The sequence below is a fragment of the Ptiloglossa arizonensis genome, chromosome 2 (assembly GCF_051014685.1).
Source record: "Ptiloglossa arizonensis isolate GNS036 chromosome 2, iyPtiAriz1_principal, whole genome shotgun sequence".
In the NCBI taxonomy this organism is placed as follows: domain Eukaryota; kingdom Metazoa; phylum Arthropoda; class Insecta; order Hymenoptera; family Colletidae; genus Ptiloglossa; species Ptiloglossa arizonensis.
In genome coordinates this window covers 9,157,509-9,175,315 of record NC_135049.1, presented here as the reverse complement: position 1 = coordinate 9,175,315, position 17,807 = coordinate 9,157,509, and the positions used below count along the sequence as shown (strand labels likewise).

At 38.9% G+C, this 17,807-nt stretch overlaps 2 protein-coding genes across 7 annotated transcripts in view; one reads left to right on the top strand and one right to left on the bottom strand.

Moving 5' to 3' along the window:
- Cnn (phosphodiesterase 4D interacting protein centrosomin) overlaps window positions 1-17,807 on the bottom strand; it is a 37,811-nt gene that overhangs the window by 2,103 nt on the left and 17,901 nt on the right. For 3 of the 5 annotated variants that reach the window (XM_076304873.1, XM_076304870.1, XM_076304874.1), the window contains 11 exons: window positions 14,079-14,296; window positions 12,983-13,154; window positions 11,490-11,629; window positions 9,766-10,176; window positions 9,155-9,385; window positions 8,607-8,960; window positions 4,565-4,672; window positions 1,846-3,081; window positions 848-1,135; window positions 339-563; window positions 60-263 (listed from right to left, as the gene is read on the bottom strand). In XM_076304873.1, the coding sequence (XP_076160988.1) occupies window positions 60-263; window positions 339-563; window positions 848-1,135; window positions 1,846-3,081; window positions 4,565-4,672; window positions 8,607-8,960; window positions 9,155-9,385; window positions 9,766-10,176; window positions 11,490-11,629; window positions 12,983-13,154; window positions 14,079-14,296 (3,587 nt within the window). Of the gene's footprint in view, window positions 1-59; window positions 264-338; window positions 564-847; window positions 1,136-1,845; window positions 3,082-4,564; window positions 4,673-8,606; window positions 8,961-9,154; window positions 9,386-9,765; window positions 10,177-11,489; window positions 11,630-12,982; window positions 13,155-14,078; window positions 14,297-14,846; window positions 14,869-17,807 lie in introns of those variants that run through there. The other 2 variants (XM_076304875.1, XM_076304872.1) reach the window with 2 other exon arrangements.
- The window catches only part of Lim3 (Lim3 homeobox protein), a 105,323-nt gene that overhangs the window by 72,201 nt on the left and 15,315 nt on the right, over window positions 1-17,807 (top strand). The window lies entirely within an intron of this gene.

The following is a 17,807-nucleotide window of genomic DNA, read 5'->3' as shown; positions in this document are numbered from 1 at the left end:
ATTGAAAAGTAGCTAAAACTTATGAGGAACGATATCATTGACAAAAGTCGTCGACTAACATTATACGACTGATATTCCTGCATGATGTCCTCGCATGTTTGTTTGAGTATCGCGTCGGCAGGTAGCGAAGAGACGCCGCTAGAACTTGGCGCTGAATCGCTCGCATCGCAAACTGCAACGTGCCTTCGAAGTTCTTTGTTGGCGAGCTCCAATTCCTGCAATCTTGCCCTGTGCGACTCGTTGATTTGATTCAGATCCGAGATCTGAAAGAAGATACGATTAAGGATCGTGTTAGATACTCGTATTACAAATTATAATGAGAATTTGGAGCGTCTTACCTCCTTGTTAAATTTATCGTGTACAGAACGAACAGTTATATCGCATCTGCTCTCTGCTTTCCTTACTTCTTGTTCCAAACGTAATTTGTCGTTTGTTAGCTTCGTGTTCTCCACGAGAATTTGACTGTGGGTGAGAGTTAGATGATCGAGCTCTTTGGTTAATGTTAATATGCTTGCTTTGGCATCTTCGTTTTCATCCTCCAGCTTCTTGATACGTGCCCTCAACTGAAATTTGTTCAGATTACAAATTACAGATACAAACACATTTTTGTAAAAAATTGAATTTATTCGAATTGCACAGATTTCAAATGCTATTTGAGAAACAACCGTTTCAGCGGTTGAAACGCATAATTTTTTTAAACTACAGTTTTTCAAATCGTGAAATCTCTTAGTTTGACTCTATATAATCCTTTGGATGTTTCATTTAATTTTAAATAATATTGAACACATATATATAATAATAATAGTTTTCAACGATATCTTATCGTTTACGATTTTTGATTACTTACCGTTTCGTTTTCTTTGTTGAGCGTTACGAGCATCTCTGCAGATTTTTTATCAGCGTTTTCTTTGTATTGCATCAATTCTGCTTTTTGTTTGTTCATTTCAACGGCCATGCTTTCCAAATCGATCAATTTCTTCTCCAATTGTGCCCTTCGAACATTGTTCTGCTTACTTTCCTTTTTCAACCCGTGAATTTCGTGCACCCTTTTCTCCAAAGACGATTGCAATTTTTCGCAAAACTTTTGCGACTTCTCCAATTTGACGATCAATGGTGATATTTTTTCATCGAATACCTGCAACGTAAAAATTTCGCGCGAAAATGTACAGGCTATTCGCTTTTACAAGTAACTAGTAGTTTAATATTTTTCTAAAGTGTAATATCGCTCAAAACTGTCACCCTTATGTAATGGAACATTGCAAAATTTATAGACAAAATATATACTACTTTTATTATTTCTTTTTTCTTTTAATCGCACAAACGTTACATTGTTTCTGAGAATTTTTACTCTGACCACTAGCCACTATATTCGTAAGTTTGTTTTCTAAAATTTAATAGTCTTCCTGGACGATCTAATCCGAATGTTCCCCTTTCGGATCAAAAGTATTCATTCTACTAGGTAGATCTTCGTCATTTTCATTAAATTCGCAATCTTCTATACGCGAAATTGCCACTTTGTGCAAGAAATTTATAAACGTAATCTTTTTCTCATTTAGCACTGTATACGTTTTAAACGATTAAAAAGCACAGTTCGTAAAAAAACATAACGCTTCGCATATTTGATGTAATTTACTTTCGAATCTGGCTTTCTATTTTACCATCCGATCTTTTACTTCTGTTTGTAAATTCCATTAATTGTGCCCAATGTATCGTTCCATACATCGCATTTAAATTCCTTTTGTCGCTATTCCGATTAATAAGCTACCGATTACCGGTCGGTAAAGTATTGAAGTGGTGCAACATTTGGCGGTCAACAGGAACGTTGAATAGAAAAACGATACTTACACAATCGAAAGAAACCTTGGTAGTCAGTTCAGTTCTGAGAGCACTAAGCTCCGTGTACAAAAGTGCGTTCGTTTCCTTGAGCTCTTGTATATGGTGGCTAGCCTCGGTTTCGTTCAGATCGTTCTGATAAGTTTTATGATAAGGCACGTATTCCAACGAGTCCTCGGAATCGCTGAACGTTTTCGTGTACTTTGAAAATCTCGATCGATTCAAAGACTTCTGCTGCGTCTCCTGCAGCCCAATCCTGGCCATCGAGACGGTTCTATCCGGCTCTGAGAACGCCTCCGAATCGGACTGGGTGGACGCTTGATGCCTCGTGGCGCTGAGCAGATTCTCCGATCGACTCTTCTTCACCGAATTGTCGAACGTTCTCAAATGCATACGGTCCAAATTGAACGGTATATCGTTGGTCGAGATCCCGTCGAGCGCGTTCACGAAATCGTCGGACAGTATCTTCGAGCTCATCAGAACATCGAGAACGATCCTCTTGTGTTCGCTGCCAATTGTGTCCGCGCGATCGACGTTCTTCAGCATCTCCTTCATGAACTTCACCAGGTCTTTGAGATGGGTACGCAACAGTTCGCAGTATTTGTTGGCTCTCTCCGTTTGATTGTCGCCGTATCCATCCATCTCTGTAGCGATATCTGGCATCGAGACCAGTTTCAGCCACTTTAGGTAATCGACTTCCTTCTCAAGCTCGTTCTTCTGCATTACCAGTTTCTGTACATAGTCCGTCATTGTTTTTACGTCTACGGGCTCGCTCTCGTCGACGTAGTTCAGTTGAATCACCTCATTTGTAAACGTCACCTTGATACCAATGTCGTTCAACTCCTTGATCAGCGTGGATAGCTGGGCGCTTTCTTGCACAATGTCCGATTTATTTCGGCTTCTCTCGTTACAGTGGGATGCGGTCATGTGATTGTGGAGCTTGGCTATCTCCTTGTTCTTGCTCCACAGTTCCGTGTTCACCAGCTGTTGCAGGTTCTGCGTCTTCACTTGCAGCTCCTTCGTTAGTTGCTCGATCTTTCGATTCTTTTCATCGATCTCTCCGTCACGCAGTTTCAGCTTACGGAGAAGATCCTCTCGTTCAGTCAGGCCCTCGGGCTCGTTTTTCGTCGCTTCTTTCAGCTTCTCGAGTTCATTAGCTTTATCCTCGAGCTGCTCCTTTATCGTCTGCTTCTCGTTCTCTAAAACTTCGATCTTTTGTTCTCTGTCTTGTAGCCGGCCTTGCAGTTCCTGTTCGGAGAAGAAGATGAAGTTGGTAACTTTGGATAGGCACAGAGTTAATTCTTGGATTTGCAAATACTCCAATCGGATATGATGAATCAAAGAATACAATTCGGTACAGAGTGATCAAAGTGGGAGAATCTACCGACACGTTCTTTATGTTTTTTCTTTTTTTTTTCGAATGAAAAATTGTATGCATTATATTCTTTCAAAATCGGATACAACTGATTTTCGATAATCCCATTCTTAGAGTAACTATTCACTATTCGTTTTTGTATTTCATTCAGTGACGGTATGCGAACTTGTTGAACCTGTTGTTCGAGTCTTGTAGGCTCGAAATATACGAATACTTTTAGAGGCTAATGGATAAAAGTTTCTCCATAAATTTATTTCCATGAGTGAACTTAAACTCTTCCAGAGGCAAGAAAATTATTTCTATAATTGAGCTTAAAATATAGCGATGGTACATACTTGTTACAAGGAACGATCGAAGGGAATAAACCAACCGTACTTAAAATTAAATTCCAATCGATTAATACGATATTATGAGAATAAATGCAACAGAGTAGAAAATTTACCACCCAATTCTTACTTACATTATTTACTTTGGTTCCTAAACATCCTTAAATATATTAGAATAATGATAAATGTATAAAACAATTTATATACGGTCAATATTATTTTAATATTTATCTCGTATAAGAACATTGAATGGCTACTTACATATTTAAAAATAATTTCGTGGTTCCCTTCTATCACACCTACAACCACGTGAATTGTAATTATTCTAATTAATAATTTATCAATTACGCGTGTACAATTTTTCAGTATAAAACTACTACTGTACAAGAAAAGTTGTTCAAGTTGTGCACCGAACGCACATTAAATAAACATTTAAGATTTCCTATTAGTTCCACCTTAATTTTAACGATTGTTCATGAATTCTTCACAATAGTACTCAACATTTATGTCGTTGCTGTACTCCAACGTATTCAATTTTATTTAAACACAATCGACAAAACCTAAAGTGTCCCAGACATTTTAGATAAATAATGTTTTCAACGATATTGAATCTCGATTGAAGAATGTATATACATACGTACTCAATATAGAATATATGTTTTGTTTAAAATAGAAAAGGTTGGTGGAAAAAAAATGTAAATAACGAGGTCTATCTTTCTACGACCTCGTCGGTTCCTATTGTTTATTCCTGTTACGTGAGCAATGTTTCTGCTACATAAACAACATCTATGTAACAAACATTTACTTTATACTCCTGAAAATACTGTTACAGTGACCGAAAGAAAAATCTTGTCGATAAATGTACAACAGTTATTTCTTAGATTCGGATTTAAAGTAAAACGATAAATGACATTATTCCTTTGATTCGCAACAGCTCAAAATAATTAACGACAAAAGGAGATACGAAGATTTCGATAAAGAAAAAAGAAATCTGAAAAGCATAAAGCAAATTGAATAAAGTAAAGATTACCTCCGATTTATCTTCTATCTGTTTCTCCAAACGACTCTTCTCAGCCTTGATGGTCTCTATTTGGTCTCGTAGATCGTTAATTTTGGCTTCCATTTCGTCGAATCGTCGCTGCACATATAAAGTTATGTTCTTGTCAATAAAACTCGGCAAGAAATCGGTTGAACGATTTATTTGTAGAACAATTGCGATTACAGAGATGGTATGTACAGATATAGCGTGCGAATAATTTGCATCGAAACGGCGTGCAAGATTAATCGAAAGGATTTTGTGTTTCGTGGAAGCTGTGGATACACCGTGGACCGATAACCGAGGGGAAAACGTGGATGGGAGAAGACGATTGCGTGCTAATTAACGTCGTGTGGTGTTTTTCGTGATATAGGGGAGTTTAGAGTTTCGGTTTTCTTGACCAACTGCGCGGCGAAACAAGGGTAACGATATCTGGCCCCTAAAAGGAAAAAACAGAAGTAATCTAATTTGTAATTTACACATTGTGACCTTACCACCGTTCCATAGATGCAATTCAACGAAACGATTCACATCTTGCGAATGTTAATTGCGCCGACAATTTTAATCTAATTATAGCGTTTACTTTAGTTTACTGGTTTCGAATGCTTTGAGAGATGAAAGAGAGTTGTGAGAAACGCAGGAGGAAATGTTGATCGACAAGCGGATGATGAATCAGTGGTCCTTGGATGAAAGGTAGCATTTTTAGTTCCGAGATACGGTGCGAGTACTGTACCGAGTCACGAATCTGCAGGAACTGCATCGTTAAATGCAACTTTCGGTTGTGAATATATTTAAAGAGATTTCAAGCATTCGTGTATTATGAAAGATAGATATTTTCATTTGGAATTGGCGAAATTGTTGAATTAAAAGGGCGCGAATCGCAAGCCTTTACTCGTCAGAAACAAAACGCCTTGTACTCTTCGCATCTTAACGAAAGTTGTACACTGCTCCTCGACAATTAATTCGCTTTAGGAAAATCAAAGTCGCGAACGGTATTTTCAAAATGGAACCGTATACACAACTTCGAAAACTCGTGATAAATACTTTGTCTTTGGATTATATTTCATTGCACGTACATTGATTAGTTGGAATGCAATAAGTGTTTTGCTCGAGACGTGTGTGATTATTACTGAAAAATCCGATATCGTGAATTAATTTCACGATGAAAGCTCTACACGGTACCATGTGCACAGATCACACGAGAATCTTCCGAAACGAAAAATCAAATTTTTCTCTTTTCGACAAAAGACAACACAAATAACAATCCGTTGGATCAAAGATCCACTTGGTCGACGCTACTCGAGCCAAACGCACACGAATTCGACGAATCTTCCGCAGAAACGATCTCTTGGAAAATAAAGCCACAATGAAAAACATTTCGTCCTAGAATTGTTGTTTATTTTTCGCTCGAGAATTGCCCCCCTCTCCGATCGTACCGCGAATCACGGACTACCCTGCACAATTTCGTAAACTTTCCTCGATGTTTACCTACCTCCATTCTCACCGAGGCACACAAACAGGAGAACATTGTTATCGATTGTTCGATTTCCGTTTGATCAATTCTCATCAAACTCAATCCTTGAAAGATACTCCGACGCTAATGCTACAATATCGTTTAGCACTGGTGAATATCCGTACACAACGCGAGAGCGTCGTTTATCTCGAAACCGATCGCCGAATTGCACCGGTGATCCTTCTTTCGAGCAGGAAGACGAGGAAAATTCGTCGCTTCGTCAACTCGGTTTCGTAAAAGGTCGCACGTTTCTCTGCTCAATCTCGTCGAGAGTCGTTTTCTTCGTTATATAAAAAAAAAAGAAATAAATGAAAGTGTGTTACACGTTTTCAATTCGATCGAAAGTCGTACTAATCGGAAATAGTGAAAGAAAATAATGAGTATCTCGTATCTCCCGATCAGGGTCCGTCGATCGAGTGTAGTCGCTTTTTTTTTTCCTTTTTTTGTCGTTTTTTTTTTTATATGCGTATTTTTTTTCGTTATTGTCGTTCGTCGTGGAGGGAACCACGGTGGATGAAACAGTCGAGATGAATTTTCGTGCGAAGACTGCCGAGAGCGGATCGTGCAGACTTCGCGAGCAGACTGCCTCTATTATTAGACGAAAGGCATGTCTTCGGTTTGGTATCTCGGAGATACCATGCCGCCGGGACTTGGTCTTCCACGAAAATTACTCGATAGCCCGATCTCTAGTAGCCGGTCTGTACTCGATTTCATTGGGTGTCCAGTATCGGTAATTCGTGCTCGTTTAACATGGAATTCGCGTGGGTAGCTATCAGTGGCGTACGGTGGACATTAAAAGCCCTGAATTGTGGCCTTCTGTCGTTTAAAGGCTATTACAATTGGCGTCCTTTCGTTTGACGAGTATAATATTACAATTCTTACTTCCAAAAGACAATCTAAACGCGAAAACGACTATGTAAACTATAAAAACATCGATTCGATCTTCCATAGACTGTTCTAGTACTGGCGCGTACCTTTCTATCGGAAGTAACTTGATCATTTTTAGTCTTTCGTAGAATTCAAGGCAGCGAAAATAGTTTAAGAGTCCTAAATTGATGTTCTATCTGAGTAATTTTATGGTTTCTAAATTGAAATGCTCAATAAATGTTGGATGCGATACAGAATTGAATTTGAGCCTAATTAAACTACATACAGATTGGTCCCTGAACGAAATTCGATGTAGAATATAATTTATAATTGAGGGGATACCAAATGTTCGTTTCCTTCTTTTTTTTTTTTTAAGTGGATAAATGTTTTGGAGACTCATGTAACGATTAAGTACTGGATGTGAAAAAAAATGTGTAACGCAAATTTTTTGTTCGTGGAATGTTACATATTTCTAATTCCTCGATGACATTGATCAGTCCGTTCAGATTCAAATAAAAGTAGACAATTAGACAATACGTAGACGCAAGACGAGTAATTAATTTATTAGTTAAAATCATTGACAAAGTGATGGACAACTGATTCGTCGTTAATTTGCGACCAAGTAAATGTGTTTTGCAATTAAGTAGTTTAGGATTCATGCATACGTTAGTATGGAGACAATAAAAAGTATTTTATTGTATTATATAATTTATATGAAATACAAGTATTCGAATTCAACGTGTCTCCAGAGAAGCGTTTGTGTGCGCGCGTGTGTGTGTGTGTGTGTACGCGAAATACAGGTACTCTTAAATAGCTTCAACACACGGCATGCACCAACATTACAAATCCGTGCAAAAATATGTGCGTAAAAATTAATTTCCAACAGAGAACGCAAAATAAATAAATAAATAAATAAATAAATAAATAAATAATAATAATAAAAAAAAATTATTAACGTTTTACTTAACTCGATGAAATTAAGCGAGTGGGTAGCAAGAAAAAGAAGTACATTAACAAAGAGAGAAACGTACAAAAAAAATGTTTAAACGTGTATAAAAGAAAAAAAAAAGAAATATTAGAATTCAAGACAGGTAACGACTGAAAGTTACTGTTGTTTCGTTAAGTGTATCTACATAAAAAGTCACAGTCGAGTTCGATAAAAGTAGAGAATGCTACTTGTCGTCGCCATTTTCGGTGCATCGTAGAGATATTAAAAATAGTGAACGGTGCCCCAAAGCGATAGGTGTCATGCAGTGAAAGTGATGATGACGAAAAGCAGAAAGGGAGAAGTAGAAGTAGAAGATGTTAGGTGAGTTCAGTAGTATTTCTGAAAGAAAGAGAAACGTTTTATAATACTAAGCCATTCCGCAAATTCTGTTTCCTATTTAAGTGGAATAGGCATTGCAAAGTTTCATCTCTACGTTTGTGAATCTTCATCGACCCATTGTTGCGTCGCCAACAATTCGCACGACCGTTCGGCACATGTGGCATACTCTTTCCCCAATTTCATTGCGAGAATTAACTGTTTACGAAGAAAGAGGAGAATCTAAGTACAACAGCGCCTAGCCTTGAACCCAAAAAATAGATTGCAGTTAGAATATGACCGTTCAGAAACGTAGAGATAGCCGAGCAGAGTCGAAAAATTATGATGTCGACCTGATTGCTGGGATCACGCTCAGGATCGTCCGTCATATCGGTGCTGAAGTCCCTTCGAACGTATTGGTTGTGCCTGTCCCTTCCCACCTTTGAGTTCTCGCACTCGCGTAGCCTATTCAGTTCAATCTCCAGCTCCATGATTTTCTGTTCCTTCCTCAGTGTTGTGCTCTCTAATTGCTGCTGTTTTTCCAGGAAACCTTGGATGGTCTTAAGCGCCTTCTCGTGCTCGGTTTCCAATCTCCTCATCTTGTGATCCATGGTTTCAACGTGTTTTTGCATGTTGCACAATTTCAATACCAGCTGTTTCCTCGTATCTTCTTGGCGTTTTAATTCGCTGTCCTTGTCTTCTAGTTCCTGCAGTACGAATACATCGTGTTAACGTATATAAACCGATGACGACGATTACGGTGTGTTTTCGTTTTTACAATTGCCAATTCGTTACGAACCGTTCTACATACACCGAACGAGTCTCTTTGAGATGTCGAAAAAAATATAAACGCGATATGTTTCGAGAAAGAAAAAAAATGCATACATCAATTTATACAAACCTTGATCAAATCTCTTACGTCTTTCATCTCTCCGCTGAGTACTTGCAGCGGCAACTTTACTCTCGTTGACCTTTCTCTGTTCGGTTCCCAATCGAGACAAGTGCTTCCTCTCTTTGTCATCCCTTGGCTGCAGGTTGTCTTCTGTCCCATTCTTGACTGCAAAGGGTCTTCAATTGGATTCATCACCGACGGACTGCTAGGTGGTGATCGTTTGGCATAACCGTTCTCAAACTGCAATAAAAATCGATCGGAGTCAAGTTGTAAGAAAAATCGATGAAAAAATCGAGCAATTGCTTCCAAATATCATTCGCTCGTTTCAACACCATCGATTCAATTCTCGGACGTATTCTCGTATTTTTCCAATTACAACGCAGGCTAGTTCGAGAGGAACCACTACTACGTTAGCAAAGAAGTCATTGAATGGTCAAATTCTTTGAATAAAATTTCAAACGTGTTTACCGAATTATGAGAAGAAGAAGAAGAAAAAAAAACAAAGCTAACGTTGGATAAAATTCGTAATGGCAGTCTCTGCAAAGACAGGGGACCAATCGCGGTGTTAAAATGGCTGCAATCGCTGTATCCTGTACAACGAAACAAAAGTATCCGAGTACCTGAGAGAGCAGAGCACGATGTTTGTTGTTTAGGTCTGTAAGAGCGTCGTCCCTGGTTTTTATAGACGCCCTCAGCTGATTGACCTGTTTCTTTCTTTTCTCCGAAACCACGTTCAGCTCTTCGTACATACGACACTTCTCCTCCAGCTGGACATTTTTCTCTTTAATGACTCTTTCTTTCTCGAGTAGCTCGTTTCTACACTGCTGCACAACGGTGTCCCTTTTCAGCAGCTGTTCCTCCAGATCTTTCACTTTTTCTCGTAGCTCCTCCATGTCTTGGACCCTTTCCGCGGCCAAATTCTCTCTGAAACGCGTCTCGACCTCTAAACGTTCCCTGAACTCGTCCCTTTCGTTCTCGAGCTCTTGCGCCCAGACGCGCTCCTCTTCTAAGCTGCCCGTTACCTGCTTCACCTGCGTTTTTACGCAAACAATTAGTTCCGACGATACTCGTACAAATTTCGCAACCTCGTCTGCTTCAAAAGTAGACGAATGTTTGCACGGTCTAAATAAAGATACAACCGTGACGATAAGAATTTACTCGGACGGGAAGCAACACTAACGCTAGATTCACATTTTTCCTACCGATAGAGGGTACGTTGAAACAGCTTCGAACACTATACAGAGTAATGTATATGGTACGTGGGCTGCTAAAGAACAAGTTACATTTTACAAAAGTAAAACGTACGCGTCTTGCACTACATATTCTCTTTGTGTAGAGACTATATATTCTCTTCTCGGGGAAGAGAGGTTCGAAAATATTTTCAATTAAATACGAGAAACTTGTGTCTCGATCGCAACAGTACTTTACTCTACAATCGCTCGTAACGAGCGAAACGTACGATTAAACCCCGATACGCACGAACAACATTCTTCACCGAACCTATAATCAATTTTATATCCGAATCACGTTTACAGAAAGAATAGAGTTATTGTTGTCTCTCGGTGCTCCGAAGAAACAGCTTGAAACACTCGTCGAGTGAAAAATGTTAACAAAGCGAACTCGTCCACCAGTGGACGCATACTGATTAATGTCGTTTTTTTTTCTTTTTTTTTTTTTACAAACGATGATAGTCGGCTTATCGAGCGTGGTTCTGTACGCGGCGACTGAAGGAAGTGAACAAAGATAACGTTGAAATTGTAGAAGTACGTGGTACGAAATTACACATTCCAAGAGGAAAAGAAATAGGACAGTCTGAAAGTTGCTTATCGAGTGTCGCGTTCACGAGCAGTTTTATTATTTCCAGAACTAGTTCCATCGAACAGGATTATTGTATTTTCGTGCTCACTCGATGGAAACGATCTAGAATTACGCGCGAAGTTTCAAAATTTGAACGGACATTGTGCACGTCTAAATGTTACGAGCATAATCGTCGGTTCTTCGGTGAGTAATTTCCATGTATCTTTTAAATAGATCGATTTCATCGTTTGAAACGCACGAAGGAAATTTCATTCTCGGCAAGAATCGTTCGATTTTGCATCGAAACGAAACGTTCAACTTACATTGAACAGAGTACTCGTTACTGTTACATTGCGCATCGGTTACCGCTTTCATGGCACCGTAGTTCCATTTATTTATCTTCGACGATATCCATTATCTTTCCTTTTCGCGATCAAAGCCCGCCGAAGCGATCGCGATAGGGTCAACGGACTTTCTCAACGAATAACGTTTACCAGCCGTGCAACATTATTATTTCATCGACGCGTGTATGTTCGTGTCCTCTTACCTCGGCCTCCAGAGATGCAACAAGTTTCTCCATTTGGCGCAATTTTTCCTCGTTCTCCAGTGCCTTTTCTGGCGTGATGCCGAACGCTTCCTTATAGTAGATGGATGCATCCGTTACCTTTTCCTGGTATTCCGCTAATTCTGTCGCAACAGAGAGCAACGCAACGTTTCATCGCACCAAGAATAAATCAGAGCATTGCGAAAAGCAACGGGGATAAATCAAAGAAGGAATTTAGCCAAGCAACGACTTAGTTTACGATCTAGAGTTATCAGAGTGCCGTAACGTAACACGTTGCTAACCCTCTTACGAGCAGCTTTTCTGGAATTTCGTTTCAAGAAGAAATAAATGAAATCGTCGCGAATTCGGCCACCGTTATATATACGCGAATAGCACTGCACCATCTCGTTCCGGTATTTCGAATTGTTCAACGATGTACTATCGGTACGATGGTAGTAAAAATTATCTATAGATACTGAAAAAAGATACGCACAATCGAAGAATTTTATCGGTCAAAGATCGAGCTATTATTATTGTTAATGGTTAGAGAACAGTTAAATCCAAGTGAAGCTGAATAATAGAATTTATCATTTATAATGTGCTCTCAATATGCTGTTTAAAAAGGAAAACTTTGAAATTACTCGTCATCGCGAATACTGATAAATTGTACGATCTACGGTAGATGTTAACAAACATTGCTAATCTAAGTATACGCTAACTCAAGATTCGATTAAAAAAATAATGGTAGGTGCGAGAACAGTTAAATCCAAGTGAAGCTGAATACTAGAATTTCTAATTTATAATGTGCTCTCAATATGCTGTTTAAAAAGGAAAACTTTGAAATTACTCGTCATCGCGAATACTGATAAATTGTACGATCTATGGTAGATGTTAACAAACATTGCTAATCTAAGTATACGCTAACTCAAGATTCGATTAAAAAAATAATGGTAGGTGCGAGAACAGTTAAATCCAAGTGAAGCTGAATACTAGAATTTCTAATTTATAATGTGCTCTCAATATGCTGTTTAAAAAGGAAAACTTTGAAATTACTCGTCACTGTAAATATTGATAAATTGTACGATCTACGGTAGATGTTAACAAACATTGCTAATCTAAGTATACGCTAACTCAAGATTCGATTAAAAAAAAAAATAAAATCTCACAAATGACAATGATTCACGAATCTCGAAACACTTTGAAAATTGAGTTTTCTATATATACGCATCACTGTTTCTTACATGTATCGATAGATCATCGCGTAAGTGTATCAACATACTCGTTACGTTCAAGTTACGTAATAAAAAAAAAAAAAAAAAAACGAACAAACGATATCGTAACTCTATTATAAAAATTTAAATACCAAAGAGAAATTCAACCGATTCAAGAAGCACTATCGAGCCGTAACGCTTTATTTCTTGTTACGATACTTCTCTGTCCATGAAACAAGTTAGACTTCGCTAATAATAATTATATATTCGTGCTGTATTACTGACTTTGTTCCAGCATCCTAATCTTTTCTCGTTCACTTTCAAGCGACTGTTGATACTGCGCGTTATTCCGCGAGGATGCTTCTTTCTGTTCTTCGATTAACTCGAACGCCTTGGCCGCTTGACTGAGAAGTTCCTGCTTCTCGATCAACTCCTTCCTCAGCGACTCGATTTCAACCTAGCAACGGGAACAAAACTCTATGAAATCTTGCCAAACGAAGAAGTAAAATTTTAAAGCGAATGTAACGTTCGTTTCACGCTTCATCAGTCTTCGCTACCGATCTCTGTCCTCTCGTACCAAAATTCGTTATTGAATACATATACGTATATAAAATAACGGCAACGACTAACAATGAGTATTAAAAACGCTCAGTCGGTACAATTTACGCGGTGAAACTCTAAGGTCGTTCACCTGATATGCTTAATAAACATGACCACGGGATTTCCGTACACGACATCCACTAAGCGTTGAACTTTGTCACCGAAAGAGTTGTACTGCGTTAATATTTCGAGATATTTCACTTTATGTTTGTTCTCTGCTTCATCGAAAGTACAATTTCCTCTAATTTTCTGTATACGAAAACATTACGTTAACGAATCAACGTTATTGATCTCTTCACCGATGAATTAAGCAGTGGTGGAAAAGACCTCTGGGTTAAATTACTTCCATAGTTGATCGTTGAATAATTACACTCGAAAATATATACAAAGACTGTACAAAGTAGTGAAATGTTTCTTAGACTTGTCAAGAAAAGCTAAGAAGTTTATATACTCGGCTTTTTTTTTATCTCGAGTATCTGAAGTAGTATCGTTATCCGTGCTCGAGTATACTCGAGCGCGAGAGTTAAAGGGTTAAAAATTATTCTCCTTCGGATTATAAAAGAACCGTGTGTCCTCGATATTTTATCAAGCAGGTACGTACTATCGAAAATAAAACTATTTAATTATTTGGTTCGAACGAAGTAAATTCTACGGTTCCGGTGACCCGAAGAAGCGTGTTCGTAGAAACGTGATATAAACTTGAATTTCATATCTAGCGATAAGTATCGATCGTCGATATGTAGAAAAAAGAAAGGAAGAAATGTTTGAAACGTGTGGAAACCTTTAATTCGATGTTCTTCTTTATCGCATTTTCGTCTGCTGACGTGATGCCCATTCGTTCCTCGAGGAAGTAAATTCGTAACTTTAGATTGAAATTCTCCTTTTTGAGAGCCTCCAACTGATCTTCGTACACTTTCATCGTTCTACCGATTCCGGCTCCATCCCTGGTCCCGATCACCCCTGTCGGGGAGACTTTACCAGGCGATCTTGCATTTGCACCTGAAACACAAAAATATATTTCTATAGTCTCCGTTTAACGCGACACTGGTTTTTAACAGGGACTAAATTTTGCCAATTAAACGAAAGTTTCCGATCAACGAATAAGAGACGTGTAACTTTTCATCCGAAAGACCGTGCAACGAAATAAAAATACAAAATATATAAATGCTTCGTAAAAAGGACAAAACCTTACGAAAGAAAGACCGATGTGACACAACGACCAATATTATCGAAGATGAAAAATTTACGATAAAAGATTATGTTTGAAAAGGAAACACGATAGTGCCACATTAAAGCCGCTCGGTTTGTTTAAGCCATACAAAGGCATCGATTACCTCAACGACGACTAGGTTTAAAAAATCGAAACACTACCGAACGATGGCTACTCTGATCCGATCAGATGACAAAATGTTCCGAGTTAAGGTCGCTTTGATTCGAAGCAACAAAATTTTTATACGAGGCACCGTCGCGTTTATACAATCGTTTCTTTCAACACAAAGGGACCGTACCGAGATACAATTTTACGATGAAATAATTATCGAATTCTTACTTTCCATAACTGGTAGGAGAGAATGGTGTTAACCGAATACCGTAAGGTATTTCGTCGACGGAGGAGCTTCCCTTAAGTCATCTCTGATGAGAGAATTGTAACGAGTTCCCAATTTTCGATCACGTGAAATTTTTAATCCTCGTACCGTCGCCTCGATAACCGTTTCACGAGCCAATGGTCCGATCCCAGGAACAACAACCACGATTACATCGATCCACGGCCGGTAACAACTTTACCCTTAACATTTACGTACTGAACATAAGAACCCAAATTTTGTTGCGATCACGTTTACCGCTATGACAGTTCGAGGCTCCGTAACCCGTACCCCCTGATTCTCGATTGGATTTTTTCGTTTCCAAGTTGCCAAATGATCGTGGACAAAAGACGAGCTATCGACGAATTGTCACGCTCGCGTGTTCGGGATCGCGTTATGAAAATTAAAGACGTATCACGAATTTTCGGGGCCCTGGGCCCAAGTTTTCCATCACGATTGACGCGCTACGATCTCCTTCTTCGTTTGTTCGTACTGTATAATATGGTACGTATAATATAATAAGTATAATATAGTACGTATATAATATAGTATAATATAATACGTATATAATATAGTATAATATAGTACGTATATAATATAGTATAATATAATACGATAATTTAACAACGAATTCAACAACGAGCATCACGACCATCGATGCAAACGTTTCACACCGGATCCTTCGCGATCGTTTAAACAATTTTTCTGCGTTCGAAAAGCCCGATTACCGAAGCAGTTACAAATCGAGCCAAGATTCACCGACTCGCCCTTAAAACGATTTGAACTCCCGCCAAACGGGGCACAACTCGACCGAACGCGTCTCCGTTTATGGTAAAAGTCGGCTCGGTATGCAAACAGGACTTTGTAGACGCGAAACTAAAGATAAATTCGCGTTACGTCCCTTTTAAGGGCACGGTGTCTAGTACGCGGGGCTCGTGACTAATGAACCTTTTTAACGGCAGCCGGCTCGAGAGTCGCGGCGCGTGGCGATCGTTTCTCTCTCCAGGTGGGCTTGTTGCAATAATTGAACGTTGAATCGATCCTATTCTCGAATTCATCCGAGCTACGTGACACCGATGCCAATTTCGCGATGCTAAACGGCCCCGCCGCCGTGTCTTGCTCCCTTTAAATCTTTCTGGCGCGTCACCAAGCGCCGTTAAACCTTTCAACCGAACCACGGGGGCCAGCCACCGTCTGCGCGTCGTTTGACGCACCATTTTTTTCCAACCCCTCCTCGACTCCCCTTCGCCGTTTCTCTTATTCGTTATTTCGGTTTCTCCGCGTATCGTTGTTCTCTTTATTCTTCGCGCGCGATTCCGTGTCGAAAGGTGAAATGCATTTGTCGCGCGGTTAACGACTCGTGGAATCTATACCGAACGTGCGAGATACCACCGAGCAAACAACACGCGTTAACTACCGATAGATATTCCACTAGCTACGTACGTTAACGCGTACTCTGTACTTATCAGAGGGAAATCGACGATCGAGGAAAGAGAGAAACTTGCGGAGTATACGTCTGGAACGAAGTCTGTTTGACAGAGACAGAGTCTTTTGAAAATATGCTACGGAGTTTTAAGTAAGTTTCTCTGCGAAAGCAAGTGGAACCGGTGATTTTCAACGGTTGGTAGATCTAGTTGACCCTTTCGTTCAGAATATCGTGCGAGACTCGTGGTAAGGCAATCGGACCAAACGTAAGAAGCTTGGGCGAGTCTTGTCCACGTTCGAATATATTTTTTTATATATATATTGTATATTGTATCTTATATTCGTATCATGTATCGTATATTGTGTCCGTTTGGATCGATCAAACGGGAAAAGAAAAAAAGTTAATTCGTATACGTAGGTAAGTCTTTGAAAGACCCCATTAAGGTAACGAACCGCGAGATGAAAACGATTGACGTATAAAGGAAAGCTGAGCAAAAGTAATGCATCTCGACGTTAAGTTCTGACATCGAGGCAACTACCCGGCTACCCAAATACGTCGGCCATTTGTGCTTTAATATAGACTATTAAGCCCGGTTGTTCGCGGTATGACCTTTCTTTGTGCGACACAATTCAGTACAAAGGGGGACGAACATTGGGTATATTCGACAAGGTAAATTGATGTAAGGTCGGTTAATTAGCGATACTTTTTTCAAAACGGTATACGGTACAGTAGCGGATTGTGGCGAAAAATTTGTATTTTCGAATTTTATTGCAATTCTGTTCGATCGTTTTTATTTTCAACGAGTGTATTCGTATTTGCATTATTGAATATTTACGCGATATGTTGCGCGTGAAAATTTGTGAATAATCGACAAATATGAAGTCACGTAGTATACAAATTAAGCTCACGTGGGTTCGTATCACTACGGGAAGTAACGAACTATATTTAGCCGCCACTTTGAATTGAATATTTATCAACTGGTATAAACTGTACGCTTCAAATTGAATATTTATCAACTATTATGAACTATCTTAAAATTGACATCGCGTACAATTGGAAAATATAAGAGTTGACACGTTTTTTATTAGCGTCGATAATGTTAAAGATAACAGTCGTGTTATCGACGGAGTGACAAAGCGTTACGTAATTTTGTGCGTAATTTTTTCTCTCCTCCATTACGTTCATTCAATGAAAGATTAGAGATTGTTGTTAAATCGATTATCTCTGAACCGATCATAGTTTTTAGATAACGATGCGTATTATGTATTATACATTGTTTGGATAACGATACGTGCACGATACTATAAATAGCACGGTGCAACATATCAATTTAGTCAACGCCTCGACTCGCTTGAAATTTTCATAGGTAAACGTATCGAACTTGTCAATTTTTAAACGATCAAATTTATCAATACGAAGCGTTACTATATATCTTCACCTTTAGATAACAACAACCACCGTTGCATCGAGATAAAACTAAACAATTATCGCATAGTAACGC